The 17,691-nt window shown below is 50.8% G+C and overlaps 10 protein-coding genes across 10 annotated transcripts; 7 read left to right on the plus strand and 3 right to left on the minus strand.

The window, feature by feature from the left end:
• The first annotated feature begins 36 nt into the window (after positions 1 to 36).
• BDZ99DRAFT_461558 (uncharacterized protein) lies at positions 37 to 879 on the plus strand. The gene has a single exon (XM_033719642.1). It carries the CDS (start codon positions 262 to 264, stop codon positions 604 to 606), a length of 345 nt encoding a protein of 114 aa, XP_033578463.1. The 5' UTR covers positions 37 to 261; the 3' UTR covers positions 607 to 879.
• A 221-nt stretch (positions 880 to 1,100) lies between these two features.
• Positions 1,101 to 2,186, plus strand: BDZ99DRAFT_276386 (uncharacterized protein). The gene has a single exon (XM_033713950.1). It carries the CDS (start codon positions 1,318 to 1,320, stop codon positions 2,068 to 2,070), a length of 753 nt encoding a protein of 250 aa, XP_033578464.1. The 5' UTR covers positions 1,101 to 1,317; the 3' UTR covers positions 2,071 to 2,186.
• Positions 2,187 to 3,065: 879 nt separating this feature from the next.
• BDZ99DRAFT_276448 (uncharacterized protein) lies at positions 3,066 to 5,301 on the plus strand. The gene is made up of 2 exons (XM_033713951.1): positions 3,066 to 4,380; positions 4,450 to 5,301. The coding sequence occupies exons 1-2, from the start codon at positions 3,341 to 3,343 to the stop codon at positions 4,823 to 4,825; spliced, it is 1,416 nt and encodes a 471-aa protein (XP_033578465.1). The 5' UTR covers positions 3,066 to 3,340; the 3' UTR covers positions 4,826 to 5,301.
• On the plus strand, positions 4,892 to 5,218 carry BDZ99DRAFT_357533 (kinase-like protein; the record flags this gene model as incomplete). Its single annotated transcript, XM_033714637.1, has 1 exon — positions 4,892 to 5,218. A coding segment is annotated over one exon (327 nt), but the record flags the coding sequence as incomplete, so codon positions are not given.
• Positions 5,302 to 6,840: 1,539 nt separating the features above from the next.
• Positions 6,841 to 7,381, plus strand: BDZ99DRAFT_385208 (uncharacterized protein; the record flags this gene model as incomplete). The annotated part of the gene is made up of 2 exons (XM_033715420.1): positions 6,841 to 7,191; positions 7,259 to 7,381. Coding segments are annotated over 2 exons (474 nt in total), but the record flags the coding sequence as incomplete, so codon positions are not given.
• Positions 7,382 to 9,375: 1,994 nt separating this feature from the next.
• BDZ99DRAFT_461563 (uncharacterized protein) lies at positions 9,376 to 9,990 on the plus strand. Its single transcript, XM_033719643.1, has one exon. The coding sequence runs from the start codon at positions 9,512 to 9,514 to the stop codon at positions 9,752 to 9,754; it is 243 nt and encodes an 80-aa protein (XP_033578468.1). The 5' UTR covers positions 9,376 to 9,511; the 3' UTR covers positions 9,755 to 9,990.
• Positions 9,991 to 10,370: 380 nt separating this feature from the next.
• BDZ99DRAFT_487252 (uncharacterized protein) lies at positions 10,371 to 11,269 on the plus strand (the record flags this gene model as incomplete). Its single annotated transcript, XM_033722821.1, has 3 exons — positions 10,371 to 10,876; positions 10,926 to 11,063; positions 11,119 to 11,269. 3 exons carry the CDS (start codon positions 10,371 to 10,373, stop codon positions 11,267 to 11,269), a joined length of 795 nt encoding a protein of 264 aa, XP_033578469.1.
• A 437-nt stretch (positions 11,270 to 11,706) lies between these two features.
• On the minus strand, positions 11,707 to 13,829 carry BDZ99DRAFT_384479 (putative MFS sugar transporter; the record flags this gene model as incomplete). The annotated part of the gene is made up of 5 exons (XM_033715384.1): positions 11,707 to 11,877; positions 11,946 to 12,746; positions 12,804 to 13,006; positions 13,062 to 13,406; positions 13,460 to 13,829. The coding sequence occupies 5 exons, from the start codon at positions 13,827 to 13,829 to the stop codon at positions 11,707 to 11,709; spliced, it is 1,890 nt and encodes a 629-aa protein (XP_033578470.1).
• A 487-nt stretch (positions 13,830 to 14,316) lies between these two features.
• BDZ99DRAFT_461565 (uncharacterized protein) lies at positions 14,317 to 14,964 on the minus strand. Its single transcript, XM_033719644.1, has one exon. It carries the CDS (start codon positions 14,926 to 14,928, stop codon positions 14,674 to 14,676), a length of 255 nt encoding a protein of 84 aa, XP_033578471.1. The 5' UTR covers positions 14,929 to 14,964; the 3' UTR covers positions 14,317 to 14,673.
• Positions 14,965 to 15,104: 140 nt separating this feature from the next.
• On the minus strand, positions 15,105 to 16,593 carry BDZ99DRAFT_559539 (uncharacterized protein; the record flags this gene model as incomplete). Its single annotated transcript, XM_033727262.1, has 1 exon — positions 15,105 to 16,593. The coding sequence occupies exon 1, from the start codon at positions 16,143 to 16,145 to the stop codon at positions 15,105 to 15,107; it is 1,041 nt and encodes a 346-aa protein (XP_033578472.1). The 5' UTR covers positions 16,146 to 16,593.
• Between the last annotated feature and the right edge of the window lie 1,098 nt (positions 16,594 to 17,691).

Raw genomic sequence — 17,691 nt, forward strand, 5'->3', positions numbered from 1 at the left:
ATCTCGAGCTGCAATATCTGACCTTTTCTCTCGCAGTTCAGTCTTGCCAACCGCGATGGAAGAGAAACTCAACTCAAAACATTCGTCTCATGACATGCTGGTGATCTTGATAACCCTGATAACAGCAACTTCAAATTCCCCAGCTTGTCAGAAAGAAGCCTCAAGCCGTTTTAGTAGCGAACCCCGAGGCTGTGAATGTAGGCTCTGAGGCAGTATCAGTGTGGGACTCAGGCTAATCCGCGACTCAAAATGGTAAAGTTGATGAGTCCTTCCTTTGGCTCTAGCCTTTTCTCGTCTCCCTTTCAACTGTTCTTGCTCTTACTCCACTCTCCCCGTACTGCTGGGGGTTTGCCTGCTCGATGGAGGCTGTGGGCTGAGAGCAGAAACTCGCAAGAACACGTCCCCGCCATTATCGGATTATCACAACCCACCCTGTGGGGGCGCCCCCCTTCAGCTATTTGGGCAATACACAGCTTCTTTAGAGCCTCTCCACCACCTCCTGGCGCCCAGATTCGGTCGCTCCGTTTTCATGAGGCTGTCACCGGCGTCGCTGTCGAAGGCTTCCGATGCTCCCCGCCCTCAAAAGACGCATCAAGCGTGACTTGATCTTGCCTGCTCTTCTTCCTAGGCCTAAAGGTTCCGCTTGAGAAGAGTTTGCAGCCGATTGACTTTGCTAGCCCTCCGCGCGATGCTTCGCCGCAGCGGCATGACCCTTGTGGGGCGTTGCGGGTCGAGAATCGGAAGCGCCATGGCTCGGACCGCCGAGGGGGGGTAGATAAGGGGTGGAATCGTGAGGTAGCGCTCCCTTGAAACGGGTCCTGATGCATTTCGCTTTAATATAATGACGCTCGTCGGCGTGGACGAAGCCTTAGAATCCTGCATATCAATGACGAGTCTCTGCACTACCTACAGTGATGGGAAACCTCCTTTCTGGGCTAATATTTGACCGGCTTGGAGATTGATTGGCTTGAAGGTTGCTATTCTCCCCTAAAGTCGTTACTTTGCATGGTGATTTTGTGGTTTGGTCTTAGCGTTTGACCACTGGACGTGAAGAGAAACCGTATATATATTCCACCTCTTCGCGTTTAAGATTTGCATAAGCCCTTTACTCGAGACTCCGAGCAGAACCTGCATTTTCTAAGGCACATTTCCATCCCGCAAACATGCGTTTCGGCTCCGATTTCTACGTTACCGCTCTCCTCCTTTCGCAGGTCGTAGCAGCACGCGATTTGACCATTCGACGTACAAGTGAGAGAATCCCTGCTTCTCCCTCTTTTGAATTTGCCTTTTATTGAAGCACTCCCTCTAGGCGTTAGAATGCACGCCTGTGTCTGGTTCGACAAGGCCCCCTCAACGCCCATCCGCATCGACTTCGCTACCGGCTCCCACTTCGACAGATGCATGTATGAATCCGGCGACAGTGTTTCCTTAAAGATTAGCCGTAGCGGCTTGTCATGCACTGCGATTGGGCATGTCACACAAGAATACGACGATGGGTGCAATAGGGCAGGAGGCATCTGGACGCTGGCGTACCGTGGCGGCGGATATGCTGGTGACACGGCGAGCTATTGGCATACTTCTCCCGCTTCTGACAGGACCGCACGGTGCACTCTGCAGAAATCCACCCCGTGGACTGATGTTTGCCGTTCGGAGGAGGTCTGCGGGAACAGAGATGTGAGGTGGAGTGTGTACGATGAGCCCGATCTTTGGGTGGTTTTTAAGCCTGAGATGGATGGCAAAGAGGAGCTTTTTAAGGCTGATATTGCTGGAAAAGACAGTAACGGTGACGAAAAGAGTCTTCTAGTAGAAGCACAACGCAGCCCTACCCCTGCCTGTGAGTATCCTCCCCAGCATCGTATCTTGCCCCTCAAACACCCCTTCATCACTCTAACACGCGAACCCCCCAGGCGCAAAGTTTCACGCCTGTGTCTACCTCCACAAAACCCCCTCCCGCGTCGAAGGCTTCCACTTCTACAGCCACAACAACAACTGCATGCGCAAGATCGGGACGGAAGCCCTGATCATCACGCGCAGCGCGGGCCTTACTTGCGAGCCCCTCGGCGTCGTTGAGGAAGACTATGAGGAGGGCAAGGACTGCACTACTCACGCTCACGTCTGGAGGCTGTCGTGCCAGGGTGATGGCTACCATGCCACGCTGAACAGCGAATGGAACTATGCCCGCTGGCACACCGGCGAGTTACTGGTGCACGCTGTTCCCAAACCGGGCGTGCATCTGTGCCCTGAGAAGTAGTTCTGTCGCGGGGTCACCGTGACGTGGCCGGTTGTTGAGGAGCCGGATATTTACGTATGTGTGAGGTTTTTTTTTCCAGAGGTTTTTTTTGCTGACATGGTGCGGTGCAGGTTCTCTTTAGGCCGGAGCTTGGTAGCCCGCCGTGAGATTGCTGGCTTGAAGTCTGATATTGCTGGGGAAGGTGATGGTGGTGATGGAAAGAAAGTAGCTGCAGCATGTCCGTCGGTGTATATCGCTTCCTGCGCAGCTGTAACGCGTCCCGGTTGCTTCTTGGGCACAATAGACGATCTGGCCAAGTGGATCATGGCATGGTGTTGCGCTTAACGAAGAGTATATGATGATGGCTGTTGAACGTTCGATATTTCTTGAGCTATGCAGACTGTAGGCGGTGTTTGTTGTGGTTCGTCCGCACTGGAATCAGTACTCTTCCAGAACGACCAAGATGCTCATGGCATCACAGGGACGCGTTGCCTGAGGCATCTACGCACAGCTTCCACCATCGTAGTCTTGGTAGCCGTACCGTAAAGGACACGATGGCAACTTTAGGATTCAAGTACTTCCACTTTCATCTTGTAATGCCCAAATGGAAACTCTCAACTGGCTCCGTTCTTTCTTAGAAAACATGCTACTCGGTCCACAACCTAGCAAATCTTCTATCCTATTTGTACATACGAACCAATTCAAAGCGGGACATTGATCCGCCTCATAATCTTACTGCCTTCGACGGATGAAGATGCTTCGCTGGAATGGTTCCTCGAGGTTTTTTGAGATTACCGACATTGGAAGTTATTCAGGCCCTACTACGGCGTTTCGTACGTCTGGTTCGTTCGAATACCTAAGTACTCTTTGCAAAGTGATTGTGGCTGTGCATCAAAAGCAAATCCTGGATGCGGGGCTTCCGGCATATGTAGAGATACTAGCGAGGCTGAGAAACTCGATCGATATATAGTCTGTACATTCACGGAGCGATGAAGCCGAAGCGGATAGAGCACAAGGTGAATTCCTCTCACCGACCTCCTTGAATAAATCAGAACCTTGGAAGAAGCTGCGGGCCGTGCTCCGACATCCCCGCCCGCTTGTCGTCGAACGATGCTCAACACCTCCACCGTCACCTTTCGCTCCATCGACCGAGACACCGGCACCGCGATCTCCACCGAACAGAAAGAGGACTGTAGTTTGCACTATGCCGTCATCAGAGACTACATCGACGAAATCCAGAGAAAACCTCTATTCCCGATGCGATGGACGCGGACGAGGCGTCGTCGCTCCACCTCCGAACTCCTCGGTGCTGTAGAGCAGGTCTCAGACTATATCAGATGGCGGCCATACAAGATAACAGATGGGGTAGATGGAATCTGGCTGCTGTCTGAGGCTTCAATCGAGGCGCATGGATCTGACGGATCAGGGACAGCTATCCTCACCCCTCAGTTCTATCAGTCGGCTTCCAACTTATTACATGAGCTCATGAGTAGGCTTGTCGATGGCGAAGACATTTCAACGGATAAGCCAGAAGCAGAATTGGCTACAGCCTCTCCTGATGCTGTGGGACTTTGCGTCCCCCAAAGCAAGATACGAAGCTTTGAAGCCAATCCAGCCCTGTCCATTTTGACAAAATCTCTGGCAACCAGCGGGTCATTCATAGCCACAAGCAGCAAAATATCAGATGATGAGTTGCAATATCTTGCGGCGGCCTATCAATCAGGAGATCAAAATGAGATGGCAAAAGGAGTCACGTTCGAGGATGACCCCGATGAGCAGGCGTTTGAAGGAGCTGTTGCTGGAGAAGAACCGAGCAATACTGCGAATGATTGGGTCTTTGAGTATCTTCGCGGCGGTATGCTGTCACAACCGCAAGCCAATCCTCGTGTCGAAGAGTATGAGTCTGTTGCATCTTTTGCTTTTACGATGGATGAGATATTTCCGCAAACGAAGAAACTTCCACGGCACCGGCACCTCGACTTCAACGAATCTTCTGTGCATGGGAAAAATAGTGGCCATAGCCTGTTTGGACAATCTAACCAATCCGAACGCGACTTCTTCAAAACACCAAAGTCAATCATGAGTGGAAATAGCCCCTTTCGCACGCCACACTCTCGTCTCGGGGGGCTAGAAAGGGCAGTTCAGCCAGGGTAACACATCCTTTCTAGTATCATGGAATCGTCGCTGTATACGACTTCCCACGTGCTCACTTGTTGCAGGTCTCCTTCAGCCTGGAATAAGTACCTTAGAGAAATAGGTCTCATTCCAGACCCATTCGATGAGATGGACTGGTCCGGAAGAGGTCAGCACGCCGAGTTTAATGCTAATGAGGAATCTGATGTTCCCCTCACGCTCGAGAAGGCACTAGGACACAGCGCAACGGCACTAGTGGAAAGCGTACGCTGTCGGCGCATTCGCCTTGCTCGTAAGACTGTCATGGTATCAAGACGCTTGACGAAAGAGGAAGTCATCAAAGAAGTTGAGAACCTACAACGGCTAAAACATCCACACGTTATTCGTGTCGTTGGTACATACACGCTACCTCGTAAATTATCGATTCTACTATATCCTGTTGCTGAGTTCACTCTGGACTAGTTCCTGGAATCTATCGAAGACGAACCAAGCGCTGAAAAGAAATCGGCTCGTTTGTACTCTGTGTCGACGTTTCTGAGATGTCTCGCAAAGGCACTTGCGTACATCCACGAAAATGCAATGAAACACATGGATGTCAAACCGAAGAACCTTCTCGTTCGGGATTTGAGAAGCAGCACTATCTGCAACCAAGGACATTACAAGATCTACATTGCAGACTTCGGTATCGCTCGTTCCTACCGATCGATAGAGGAATGTAATACCGAATCTCCCATCGCATTTACCAGGATCTACGCCGCGCCGGAAGTCGTTGCACAGGAACGAAGAGACCAGAAAGCTGACATCTTCTCTCTCGGAGCCGTTTATTGCGAGATGCTTGCTGTCTTAGCACAAGAACATACAGAAACCTCAAATCTAGATGTGCTCACAAACATCCGCGAGGCCAACCTCGCTGGAAACAAAGCCTACTACGGTAACATTGGCAAAATCCAGGCTTGGCTTAGAAGCCTTTCCATCACATCCTACGGCTTCGAGTCGTCCGACAATCATTTTCACATCGCCGATCTGGTAGCGCAAATGCTGAATTCAGAACCAGCTAACCGGCCTACCGCAAGCACGGTTATTAACAGCATTCCCTTCTTTGCCTTCTGCTGCGATGTTAATGGCGGTTGCGAACCTTTCGAAGTTGCCGATCGACCGGCTGTCCGACAAGTTTACGATCGAGCATTGGAGATTTCTGAAGCAAACTCGATGTACTTTCGATGCATGGTTGATGGCTGCGTTAAAGTCTATTGGAGTCATGAGAAGCTTGAGTATCATAAAAATGTTTGTCTGAAATTCTTCATCTTCTCATTGACGATGATAAAGTGGTTGACCGCTGACAATAACTCAGTACGGACACGGAGGCTCTTTAGATCAGTTGGATTCCCCTGATAGTTTGGCCCCTTTTCAGCCATATTCCGATGAGACTATGAAGCTTTTGGCTCACGAAGAGGTTGGGCCTTTTGCAACGCCCGTCGAAGATGATCAGCAGGGTGATGATGACGATTTCGAAGACGAACTGTACCACGCCGGGCGAATCTAATGAATACATGGTTCTGCCCGGTCGATTTCTGTATCAGGAGGCTTTCCGAAAACAGTAATTTATCAAGTCGTAAGATTCGAGATAACATAGCTGATAAGCGAAAGGGATGCCAAGGAAAGTCAAGAAAAGAGCAAACCGTTGAAACGACCTGGCTTGGTATGTACAATACATCCACCGATTACTTAACTTACAAGCATTAGTGCTACTTCTGTATAAAGATATGCCCGGCATTATATGGAGCATAAATGTAGTGATATTGAGGCTCATATTTATAGCATCTCTTTACGTTATTCGGTCTTTTGAGTGCTGCCTGGCATTCGCTTACGGCGCCAACTATCCCTCCTGGGATGGATGCTATTATGGCGATGACCAAAGCTTGAGACCATTGCTCTACTTTTCTGCCGTCGCTAAGATCGTAGCGTCGATCATAGGGAGGCAAATGATGTATTAGCACGGCCGCACAGGATACTATCTCAAGGCACAACACGGACCACGTCTAGCTCTTTCACTATCAGAATGTATCGGAATGCTATAATACAGTGCAGAGTAAAGCCCATTGACTCGACGAATGCTTCATAGAGTCGACCAAAAAGCTTGCTTTACACTACAAAGGTAGCTATCTATGATTTAATAGTGGGCTTGGGTCAAGACTGTATCGGCGGAGGGCTACAGAAGTTTGCAGTCTTATAGGAATCATATGGCTATACACGTGGATCTTCTTCTCACACAAAACCGTCGTATGAAGAGCACCAATGAATAGACTAACCGGGGATATTATCACCATTCTTCTCGGTGGCGATGAAACTGAATACTCCCATCGTAACATATTTCGTTGACCAAATCTCAGTTCAATAACGTTGACGACCACCTCGGCGGCCTCGAAGCCACTGGTCGCGCCAAACTCGGGGATCTCACACGACAGCTGCAAATCGTCTCCCAAAACGCCGACATCCATACTGGCAATGCTAACGTCGCCACTATCACTGCGAAGGCAATCCGAGACGTACATAAGCGCCTTCACACCACGGTCAGAAGCCGACCATCCGCTTCCCAACGCGGAAGAGACGCTATCGACTACGCGATCGAATGCATGAGCAAGCAAAAGATGTGGTTCCTAAACTACAAGAGTAGGAAACACAGCATCATGAGCTTAGTCTACAATCTCGTGACTCAGCAGGACGCAGCCAACAACTTCGAAATCGCGAAGGATATGAAGACGGATAGTACGAGTATGAACTCGATCTCTGCGCTTACTATGGCGTTTCTTCCGGGCACGTTTGCTGCTGTAAGCAACTTCTCTCACTGAAATAGTCGAAGATAGGTCGCTTTACTAACCCCGCTGTAATGTACAGAGCGTGCTTAGCACCAACATTTTCTCTACCAAAGGCCACAAGATCGAGGTCTCGGCGATTTGGTGGCTATGGACTGCGATCACGGTGCCGCTCACTCTTCTGGTGGTCATTTGCTGGTGGTGATATAAGACGAGGAAGGCGAGGCGAGGGTATTCCGGTAGCCTGAATAAGTCTTCGGTACCGGAACAGCGCACCTTTTCGGCGGGGAGAGTGTCGACGTCTGTTGAGGAGAAGGGGTCGCTGGTGTAGCTGACTTCTATCTTCGATGCAGACATGCGCTAGTGACCCTATACCGATGTTGCATTTCAAAATGTGCAAAATATCCACGTACAAAGTGCGTGGCTTAGAAGTGATGAAAAAGATGGGGTTGATCTGGAGAAGAGTGGAGTAGTTGGTTGAGGTTGGGTTTGAGTACGAGCCTTGGAAAATGCAGAGTCGAACTGAACCAAGCTGAAGGAATGATGGCAGAATGCCATGCCATGGGCAGATCAGGTGGAGAAAACGACTGTTAGTATCTTGTGACCTTCCAAAGTGGGACTACCAACACTAGTTCCCTTCAAACCTCAGAGTGTTCATACCAACCAATGGAACCACCGAACAGGTACTCTACAGAAGATAAACAATTACATTGAATTGGGGGATATATTCGGGTCTCTATACTGCTTCTCGTCTGGGTAAAGTTTGCTCAAGGTGATCACTCATCACGATCTCGGCACTTCTTCAGCTTTCGTCACATAGAGCCTGTTCATCAGTGTGTAGCTCCTTTAAAGAGAGGATGTTAATTATCGTAAGCTTTTTTAGTGTTCAAGGCACATGAGCTCTTTCCTTTTAATCGACATTGGCCTCACCGATCTTGGCTCTATTCAGCGACCCGAAGTTGAACACTACGATGAGCCTTGGTACGCATCGGAGAAATTACACTGGACCAAGGTTGAGCGAACTAGAGCGCCATACTTCTATCAGAAAAGCGCACTTCGCAAAATATCTGGCTTCTGTCTTGCATTTCTTCATTATCTTCACCACTGCCTCGACTTCGTGACTTCCCTGACTTTAACTCAGGTTGCCACTACTAGCGTGTCAGTGGCGTTACATCCTTCAATATCCGTAACAAGGGGGAACAGGGGAGTACCCCCCCCCTTTCAGTGGCTATATATACGGGCCGTATGCCTCTTCAAATCAACACAGAACTGCTTCTTCACAACCTGAGACTTTACGACTACTCACGCACTTGCCTTCAAAGCGACATCCGAACCGCCTATACCGCGTATCTCTCTACAGCGCCATGCCTTTGGGTTCCCGCTGTGCTGCTGACGGGACTCAACGTCGCGAGACCCAACGTGTCCCCGATCATCTCGAGTCCGCGAAAATCCCCACGGCGAGCTCCTTGAAGATACCTCATCGCAAACTTCGACTCCACAGCATCCTCCGATCCGAGCTCATCCAAATCTTCAACTGCAGCCGTTCAAGATGGGGCGCATGAAGAACCACCGTCCTTTTTTCTCTTAGAACTGCCTCTGGACATACTGCTATGTATAGACGAAAAGCTCCCATTGCACGACACCATCGCCCTTGCTCAGACATGCCAGGCTTTGCGGAATACGTTTCATCAAAAATGCGAGGTCGCTGCCCGGAAAGTTAAGCGCAATGAGGTTCCACGGCAGGATAACGAACGCCTCGAGCTCCTCGCAGGCCTCGCAAATCACAGAGCGCAGCTTTTCCTCTGCCCGTTCTGCCATAGGTTGCATAATGTGGACACAAGAGATGTCTCGATCAATCACTACCCTTGCCCCATTGTTCTATCAGAAGAACATTGGGAGGACTTAACAAAGTGGAAGAAGATTGCACATCATCGCTTTAGAAAGGTTCCACATGATCACTTTGGAGAGGGGTATTGCATAGCGCACCACCATGTGCAGCTGGCGCTCAAGTACTCTCGTCTCAGGAACGTTCACCAGGATTACTTAGCAAATTTGCTAGCTCCCTTCACCCGCGATAAACCCAAGACAAATAGTGTCGCTACTATAAATGTTCGATTCGCCAGAACGGGACGGAATGAAATTTCCAGCTTCTCAGCTCGACCGAGGATTGTTGATGATCACTTCCTCCTCTTCGTGCAATGGGAGTTCTACTACACGGATTTCGAAGATCTCGAAAATAAGATTGAGGAAATCGAACCGCAGTACTTAATACGACATCACCGCACATACCTGTCACTTGCCGAAAGAAGTACATTTTGGACCCCCCCATCCTCCGATGGACATCTCCAAGAAAACCCACTACGACTTGGCTGTAGCCCCTCCTTCTTTGGACGAAGCGCTTCCTTTTGGGAGATTCTGCCCCCATCTGCGGTTTAACGCAAAACACATTCAGGATCATTTGACCAATACATCTGTCGAAGGCATCGGCCAGCATAAATTAACCCTCTTCTGTGAACACTGCACTACGGACTACCGCGTCGAACTCCTCCCGGACCGGGTAGTCTTCCAAGTGTGGTAGGATTTGGGGGCTAGCGGCCCACTGAGTGAGAAACACTGGCAGGCTCGTACTTATGGGATCGGTACCGTCTTTCATACGCCCGGATGTATCAAACAGAAGTATGACTCGAGACCAGAAATGATCTAGAGAGCTTTCAGGCGGCTGAGACGATTCTTCCGATTCGGACATAGGGACTAGATTGGGACATCTAGGTCTTGTAGTGCTTGAAAAATTCAGATAGCTGGCTTATATACCTGCATTAAGTTTATGAATTTTGGCTTGACTGGTAGGACCCTTGGGAGACCTTGATCGCGAGCCTGTTAGCTAGTTCAAATCATCGGATCCCACAAACAAGAACGCGATAGCAGCGGAGAGTAATCTCCTTACTAATGTGCCTTGGCCACTATCGCACTGCCTCCTCGTACGTTCTTTTGGGTTTCCTATTAACTATCCTAGCAGACTTCTTCTCTATACGTCCATTTAGACAACTCTGGCAGAATCCTTGCAAGCTTTCCAGTTCCAGAACACTTCAATTATCCATATACGTACAACGCTTTCCAACTCTTCATTACAACGCTAGCCTTATATCCTCCTACCATCTACCCGCCTTCCCACCCAAGTCCACCAAACCCCCACCATGCCCCCCAAAAACCTCCTCGTCGTCTTCGGCGCAACCGGCTCCCAAGGCAACTCCGTAGCCACTACCACCCTCTCCTCTACACCCTATCTACCAAATACTCCGTCTACGCCATCCCCCGCAAACGCCACCCACTCGCATACCCAGGCCCTCGCCCTCGCCTTCGTCCTCGAAGCCGCCATCACCTCCCCCTTTACCCTCCCCGCCGCCCTCGCAGGCGCCCACACCATCTCCATCGCCCCCACAACCGACTCCAACAACCGCACCCGCGCTCTCGAAATCCAGCAAGCGGTATCCGTCTGCGCGGCCAGCATGGTCGCCGGCGCCGCCTACCTCATCCGGAGCAACCTGCCGAACGTATCTAGCGCACTTCGACGTCAACGAGGAGGTCCATCGGTGTATCCACGGCCTGCCCGTCCGAAGCGCGTTCGTCCTCCCGGGGCGGCTTTCACGCAGAATGTCCGCGGGATGCTGAGGCCGGTCACGGGTGCCGCGCGCGAGGGGACGTACGGGCTTTCAAATGTTTTCAGCCTGGAGTTGATTGATATCGCTGAGGCGGGGATGTAAGTGGGTTGCGGCGATGCTTGCAGCGCCGGACGCGTGCGAGGGGGAGAGGGTGTGCGCGGCGACGGGGTTGTGTACGGTGCGGGATATCGCGGAGAGAATGTCGAGAGCGACGGCGAAGAGGGTGGTGTATGGGCAGGTTCTAGATGAGGTTTTTTAAGGGGCGTTTGACTGAGGTGGTGAGGGGGGTGATGATGGATATGTATTTGTGGAATCGCGATTATGGGGATTTTGGGGAAGGGCAGGGGGGTAGTGTGAGGTGGGCGGCTGAGCAAGCGAAGGGGGGGTTGATGACGTTCGATGAGTTCTTGAGGATGAATCTGTTGGTGTTGTAGCGCTTGGAGACGTAGGCTTTCTGGAGATGCGGTGACAGCTTCAGCGCTTCCGTGCGTTGTTAACAGTCGACCGGATGGAAAAGTCACGACGATCTTGAGGTCCGACACATGAAGGCAGCCACAAACGAGATAGAGGTACGCTGGCGCGAGGCCGTGATAAAGTCGCGGGCTCAAGCCTGCGTGAGTGCTGAGCTTATGTGCTACAGTCACGAGACAGGTATTGGGTTGTGGCCGTGACAAAAAACGATTCAAAGGAGAACGACAGTACCTTTACTGTTTTCCGAAAGCCTTCAAAGTAATCAAGTAACTAACTTCTCAGGAAGAGGTATAAAGAGGGATATATCGCGCACATTTGGTCCATCTGATTTCTCCAAAGCAGGAAGCAGGAACAATATGAAAACCGGAAATACTACTCATCCACGTGCGTGAAAGGTCGGCTAATCTGTTGAGAGCTTCTCTGCACCAACATAAAATGGCGGCAGTGGTTCCTGATTTCTCTTGAAGAAGACCCACTTTTTGATGTGCCATACAGAGGTCTTGATTTGATAGCTAGCATGCTTCCATGTCGGCACGGAGAACACTTGGTCCAATTCCTCAAGAGTGAGAGCCTTTGAAGATAAATCAGTTTCGTCTTCCTAAGAGGAATTGGGAGTAAGAAGCTGGGCGGGAGACTGACCTTCGTTTCTGGCAGGAAAAGTAGAACCAGGAACCAGAGGATCACACACCATGCTGCATACCAACCGAACGCGCCCTCGGCCTTGAAAGCTCGTACGAGTCGCGGCCACGTAAAGGACAGGATGAAATTGAAGCACCAGGTCGTGGCGGTAGCCCAGGACATGCCGACATCTCGGACCTGCATTGGGAATGCCTCGGCAGAGTATGAGAAGGGTACTGGGCCCATACCAGGAGAGTAAAAGCACTCGAAGAGGTACATGCCAGTGGTAACCATACCAAGCCGCGCTTTACTCTTAGAAACGTTGGATCCTGCAGGCGGAGGATCGATGAAGAAGCTCATGCCGGTCCACAGGAGTGTGATTGCCAGGAATGGGAAAGTGACTAATAAGAGCTTGCGTCGTCCGAAAGTATCAATTGTGAAGAAGGCTGGTAGCGCAAAAACCCAGTTCAAAATACCGGTGCCCATGGAGGCGAGCAGAGCTGGATTTCTGCCATAGCCACTTTGCTGAAAGATCGTCGTGGAGTAATACGCAATAACGTTGACACCGCAGAACTGTTGACCGAACATGACAATCCAAGTGGCAAATGTCGCACGTCTGTTGCGAGGGATGGTGAAAAGCTCGGCGAACTGGGTGAAGAGGTTCTTTCCAACGTTAATCCTCTTTTCGATTTCCACTCCGATGAACGTGTAGTACAAGTCTCGCGATGCCTGAAGCTCCGTCTTGCGGATTAATCGAAATGATTGGTAGGCCTTTTTGATCTTCCCGTGCTGGATAAGCCATCTGGGGGACTCAGGACAGAACTGTCACAAATCAGAAACGTTAGCTCGTCTCTTTCATCCTAGTAGTCCTCCACTTACATAGACCTGAGCGCAGACGATGATTGGGAGAACAACAGTTGAACCGAGGATAAGGCGCCATGCGAGGTCCGGTCGCAGCCCACCGAACGCGACACCCATGATGTTTCCCATCATGATGCCAAAAGCAGTCCAAACCTGCCATTGCATCACCAGGGCGCCTCGGATCGGAGCAGGCGCACATTCAGCAGTATAGATAGGAACAGCTGTAGAAGGACGGTTAGTTACCCACTAAAAGCGATTTACAGTACGTGAACATACTACTCGACTTGGAACCAATTCCTAGGCCAAGGACGAAGCGCGCAAGGAATAGATTCACCCAGGAGTTGGCGACTCCTTCCCAGATACTGGCTACCGCAGCGATGAAACATGAGAGGAAAATAGTTCCTCGTCGGGCAAACACCCTGTTCAAAGGCTCGGTGAGCCAACAGCCTAGTATTGCACAGGCGAGATAAGGAGCGCCGACAATTAGGCCTGTAAGGTTGTCTTGCATGTCGGGCGAGAAGCGATCGGACGTGACACCAAGTTCCTCGAGATAGAAGGCTTGCGCGCCATTGTTGACGGTCTCATCCATGCCTTGGACAGCGGCGGCAAGAGAAGCCATTGCTAAAAAAGAACTTAGCCTGTGCCATGACAGCAGGATTCGACAGTGGACTTACAGACGAGCCAGTACAGCATCCATGGCTGATCCCACTTGTGTGTTTTCTCGTGCTCGAGGATCTCTCTGTCTTCCTGAGTAAGCTCAGGTATCTCGTCGATGTTCCAGGGGCTCTGGGCTGCCAGTGCGCCCCTTTTCATGACATCGCATTGTTCCATAAGATCGTGCTCTCGGCAGAAGTCTTCGACATTCTGCAACAAGGTTTCTTTCTGGACATCCGCTAGCGGATTCTCGAAGACGGCGTTGAGCTTGCTCCTGTCGTTGACATCAAGATCGAGAACATCCTTCCGGACTGCGCCGTGCTGGTCAGGCCGCGCGTCTCTGGACGTTCGTTCCGAGCGGTCTTGCTTCTCCGAGATTTCGGATGCCATGGTGACGGAATGGATCAAACTTTTGAGAAAGCACAATACATCGATGGCCGCGCAAGAAGTGGGCATGTCGCGCTCCAATAAATAGAGGGGAGCGCATGTCTGGGGAGACACCCCGCCGTTTGTTCCGTGCCGTCCGTAAGCACCATCTCCCCATATTGGCAGCGATGTGCAGGCGTGCAAGGAGTGTGTTGGTGAAGCGGGGGGTGTGGGTGAGGTTCCACATTTCATGCCTGGAGAGTCAAAGAGTATTTGCGGAGGAGTTGCAAAGGCCCCCAGCACATGACTTGGGGACAACGGGCCCCGGCAGCGGCAGGCTTGGCAGCGTGTCGTTGACGTCAACCTACATTTGGGTCTTATGATGCGGAGGCACGGCTGACTCATGCTCGGCCACAATGCTTGTCGCCGGCTCCGAGACCACACTGCTCGCTACAATAACGTCCGACACCAACATCCGAGATTCACCTACAGTCTCCCCACCTGCTTGGCTCATACACCTCTGTGCACGATAGGGTTGTTTACAGTGCGAATCACCCATGTCGTGTACATAGGTGTACGGGCCGAGCGGGGGGAACTGTATCAGCGGGGATGAGTGGAGGGTTCTGCGTGCATATTTGATCACGCTTAGAAGAATTGGGACTAGCGGCTCGCCTCACCAAACTCCTTCACCAGCACCGTGCGCCCGGCTAATCGGAGTCTCACTTTTGGTGATGGTAAGCCTGGTAGTAGGTACAGATATAAGTGGGTCTTGGATGTTGGTGTCGGAAGTTGCCTGCATAGCAGAAGCCGGCAACCTGGATTCTGGGGAGCCGCATTATGTTGGAGAATGCCATGAATATGGTTGATACTATAGTGGAGCCGTCGCCCACGTGCCTCTTCGCCTCGAGTATGCAGCCTCAAAGCCAGTTGTGTTTGCCGACAATGGGCGCAAGAGCGACGTGGACTCCCTAGATAAGATGGGGCATGATCTGGTGGGAGCGCGGGAAGAGAAAAACTGGTCTTTGTAGAGAATTGCTAAGGTGAAAGCAAAACAAGGACCTACCCGGCACTGGAATAAAAAGCTATATTGGAGAGACAGAAGGAGAGCCACGAGAGCGGCCATTAGCAGAACTCGGACTAGCAGAGTGCTGGAAGAGCGATTTTACCAGGGTCTGAGACCCCTCCGCTGATCTGTAGACTCGAGAACTCTCACAAAAGATTCCTTCAGCGTCGGGACGCTCTCGCTCACACCAACACCCCCGAGTACTTCGGAACCAGCGCCCTTCAATGTTAGACACGTTACGCCTCATTATACGTGTCTCTAATGCTCCCAAAAGCACGAAGTATTTCACCATCGTCATTTCTCGGGTAGGAGCTGTCCAACTTGACACTTCGCCACGGCGCATCCGTAGGTGGTCCTTGGGTCCCAAGATCCTGCCAGATCTGGAAGATACTGTACTTTACAATAACCCCAATAGAGAAGCCGATAGGGCAATACGCGCACCCGCTGCTACATATCTGCGATCCTGCGCCCAGTCTCGTACGAAACAGCTCCCGTTCAATCCAGCCCAAATTGAGACCGTGGTGCAAGCAAATCCGGAAATCAGGAAGCGAGTTGGCCACAGCTTTAGTTAGGGTTGAACGGACTTTGTTAGGTAGGTTGAGCTTCCATGTCGAGTGAAGTAGAAATCGATTATTCACGATCTTCGGGCGAGCAATAAAGTCGGCGACTTTTACGCAGTCCCAAATATTCCCATCCGTAGGCAAACCAGTCTGTGGTGCCAGTAGACTCGATAGGAGATGAGGAGCGTTCCTTTTACGAGCGTACTTGAGCGCTAGCTGAATCTGGTTGTATGCTGGAAAAAGAGCGCTGGCGTGATGATGGCGAAGGTGGTTCCTCACTGTCCAGCTTGCGCCGCAGGGATAACGACATTCATTACTAAAGCTCGGACGGCCCGATGGAACGTCCGAAATGTCCGAAGGATCGATGTTATGTCGTTTGCGGCAGGGCATGCAGAGTAGACAGCCGGGCTCGTAGTTGGTACGCTCTGCCAGGAAAACCCAACGTTCGATTGTTTTCGTTGGAAGCCTGATGGTGGCTATAGCAGCTACACATTTGGAATGTAGTAGATTCCTCATGGCACTGCATGTTCGAGAGACTGCGACCATGCTGACTAGAGACAGCTCGTCGGAGATGAGGAGAAGTATATCCATGGGTAGTTCCATGAAGGTTAAAGGAGGCGTAACATGACGAGGAGAAGTCTGGCTTGACACATCTCCATGGCCTATTCGTTGGATTGGTGAAGAGGTAAGTGGAGTATTTGCCTCTTGAAAAGACATCTCGCGGGAAAGCGGCGCTATCGAGGAGCAGATCGTAGTACGAGGCGAGATAAAAGGGATAATGCAGACGTTGGCAAGAAATCGTGGCAGTCGTGAAGACGTAGTGGTGTGCAACGCGAAGTCTTTCTAGGTGTGCATCTCTGCCATATATCTGGTACGGTGGATCAGGCACCCGTGGTCAAAATCCGCTCGGTACCATGGTTCGCAAACGTCTCGCACCAGACGCTCAAAAACATAAGCCCATCCCAAACCTTGCGGATCAGTGAAGATACGACACCGTCTGAGATGTTGCAATACACCAAGAAAAGTCTGCATGGGCTGTAAGGTCTCCTGAATCGTAGTATCTGAGTTGTTATAGCAATACCGTTCGGCGCTGTTTGAATTTCGTCGTAGCCTACATAAATCGAACTCATTACTTTGCTGTGAAGAATGCTGATTCAAGTATGAGAAATAGACATATTAACTGAGTGTTGCGATGCGCTTGATATTGAGATAGATGTGCACGCTAAGCCGTTTAACTCGCGAAGACAAAGTAATGATATTATTTTCATTGCGGCTGGTTCGAGTGCGCGATAAGACTAGTAAGACCTGATGGTGGACACTTCATCCCTGTTGTACATATCTCTAATGCTTCCAGGAGTGTGATACACGGTGATATTTGGGTATTCGCCGTTTTCTCGGACGTAAAGTCGCCAAGGGAGATCCAGAGGTGAGCCTTCAGATCCAAGATCCTGGTACACCTTGAAGATGATTCGGCGAGGGAGAACCTCAAGCCAACAGTCCGTGGGGCAACGGCCACACCCGTAGGACAGCTTTTGTAACACTGAGACCATGGCTCCTTTGACCAACTGGGCACGAATCCGATTGTCGTTGAATTTGTGTTGTGGACAGAAGCAAACTCCTGGAAGTGCATCGATGACTGCCATGATTATGTGGAGTCTTTTCGAGAAAGAGTGTGTGTATCGGAACTACCATTCCAAGCAATGAATAAAGTGGCCGTCGATGATCTTCGGACGGGCTGAGACTTTAGCGAAGGATAGGAAATTCTGCCAGCCATCCCTTATGACACGAGAGAAGGGTTCCAGGATTCTTGCGAAATATTCTTGATGAGCTTTGCTAAGACGAGCATATTTCAGCGCTAGCTGTACATGATGATATCCCACGAGGTAATCGACTCCGAAAGGGTGAAAACCGCGAAACCATGGTGTCACTTCTGCTTGGCAGGTGTTGTAGGAGTTGCGATGCGGATATGACCCACGTGGGATATACGGAACGTCCAGTGTATATATAGCGTGTAGAACCCCACAATCTGAGCACAGTACGCAGTCCGGAGAGAATTTTGCAAGTCCGACGAGAAAAGCTAGACGTTTCTCTTGTGGGGAAAGTTTGACTTTGCGTAACTCGACCGCGCACTTAGGACGAAGTAGATGCCGCATGGCGGTGCAAGTTCGTGGTAGCTGGCGTAGGAAGGGAGAATCAGTGAGGGAGACATGAGTTGTATTGAGGTTCTAGCGAGTGGCTATATAGTTGGAAGACGGTAGGAGTG

The sequence above is a fragment of the Mytilinidion resinicola genome (genome assembly GCF_010093595.1).
Source record: "Mytilinidion resinicola strain CBS 304.34 unplaced genomic scaffold BDZ99scaffold_7, whole genome shotgun sequence".
NCBI classification, from domain to species: Eukaryota; Fungi; Ascomycota; class Dothideomycetes; order Mytilinidiales; family Mytilinidiaceae; genus Mytilinidion; species Mytilinidion resinicola.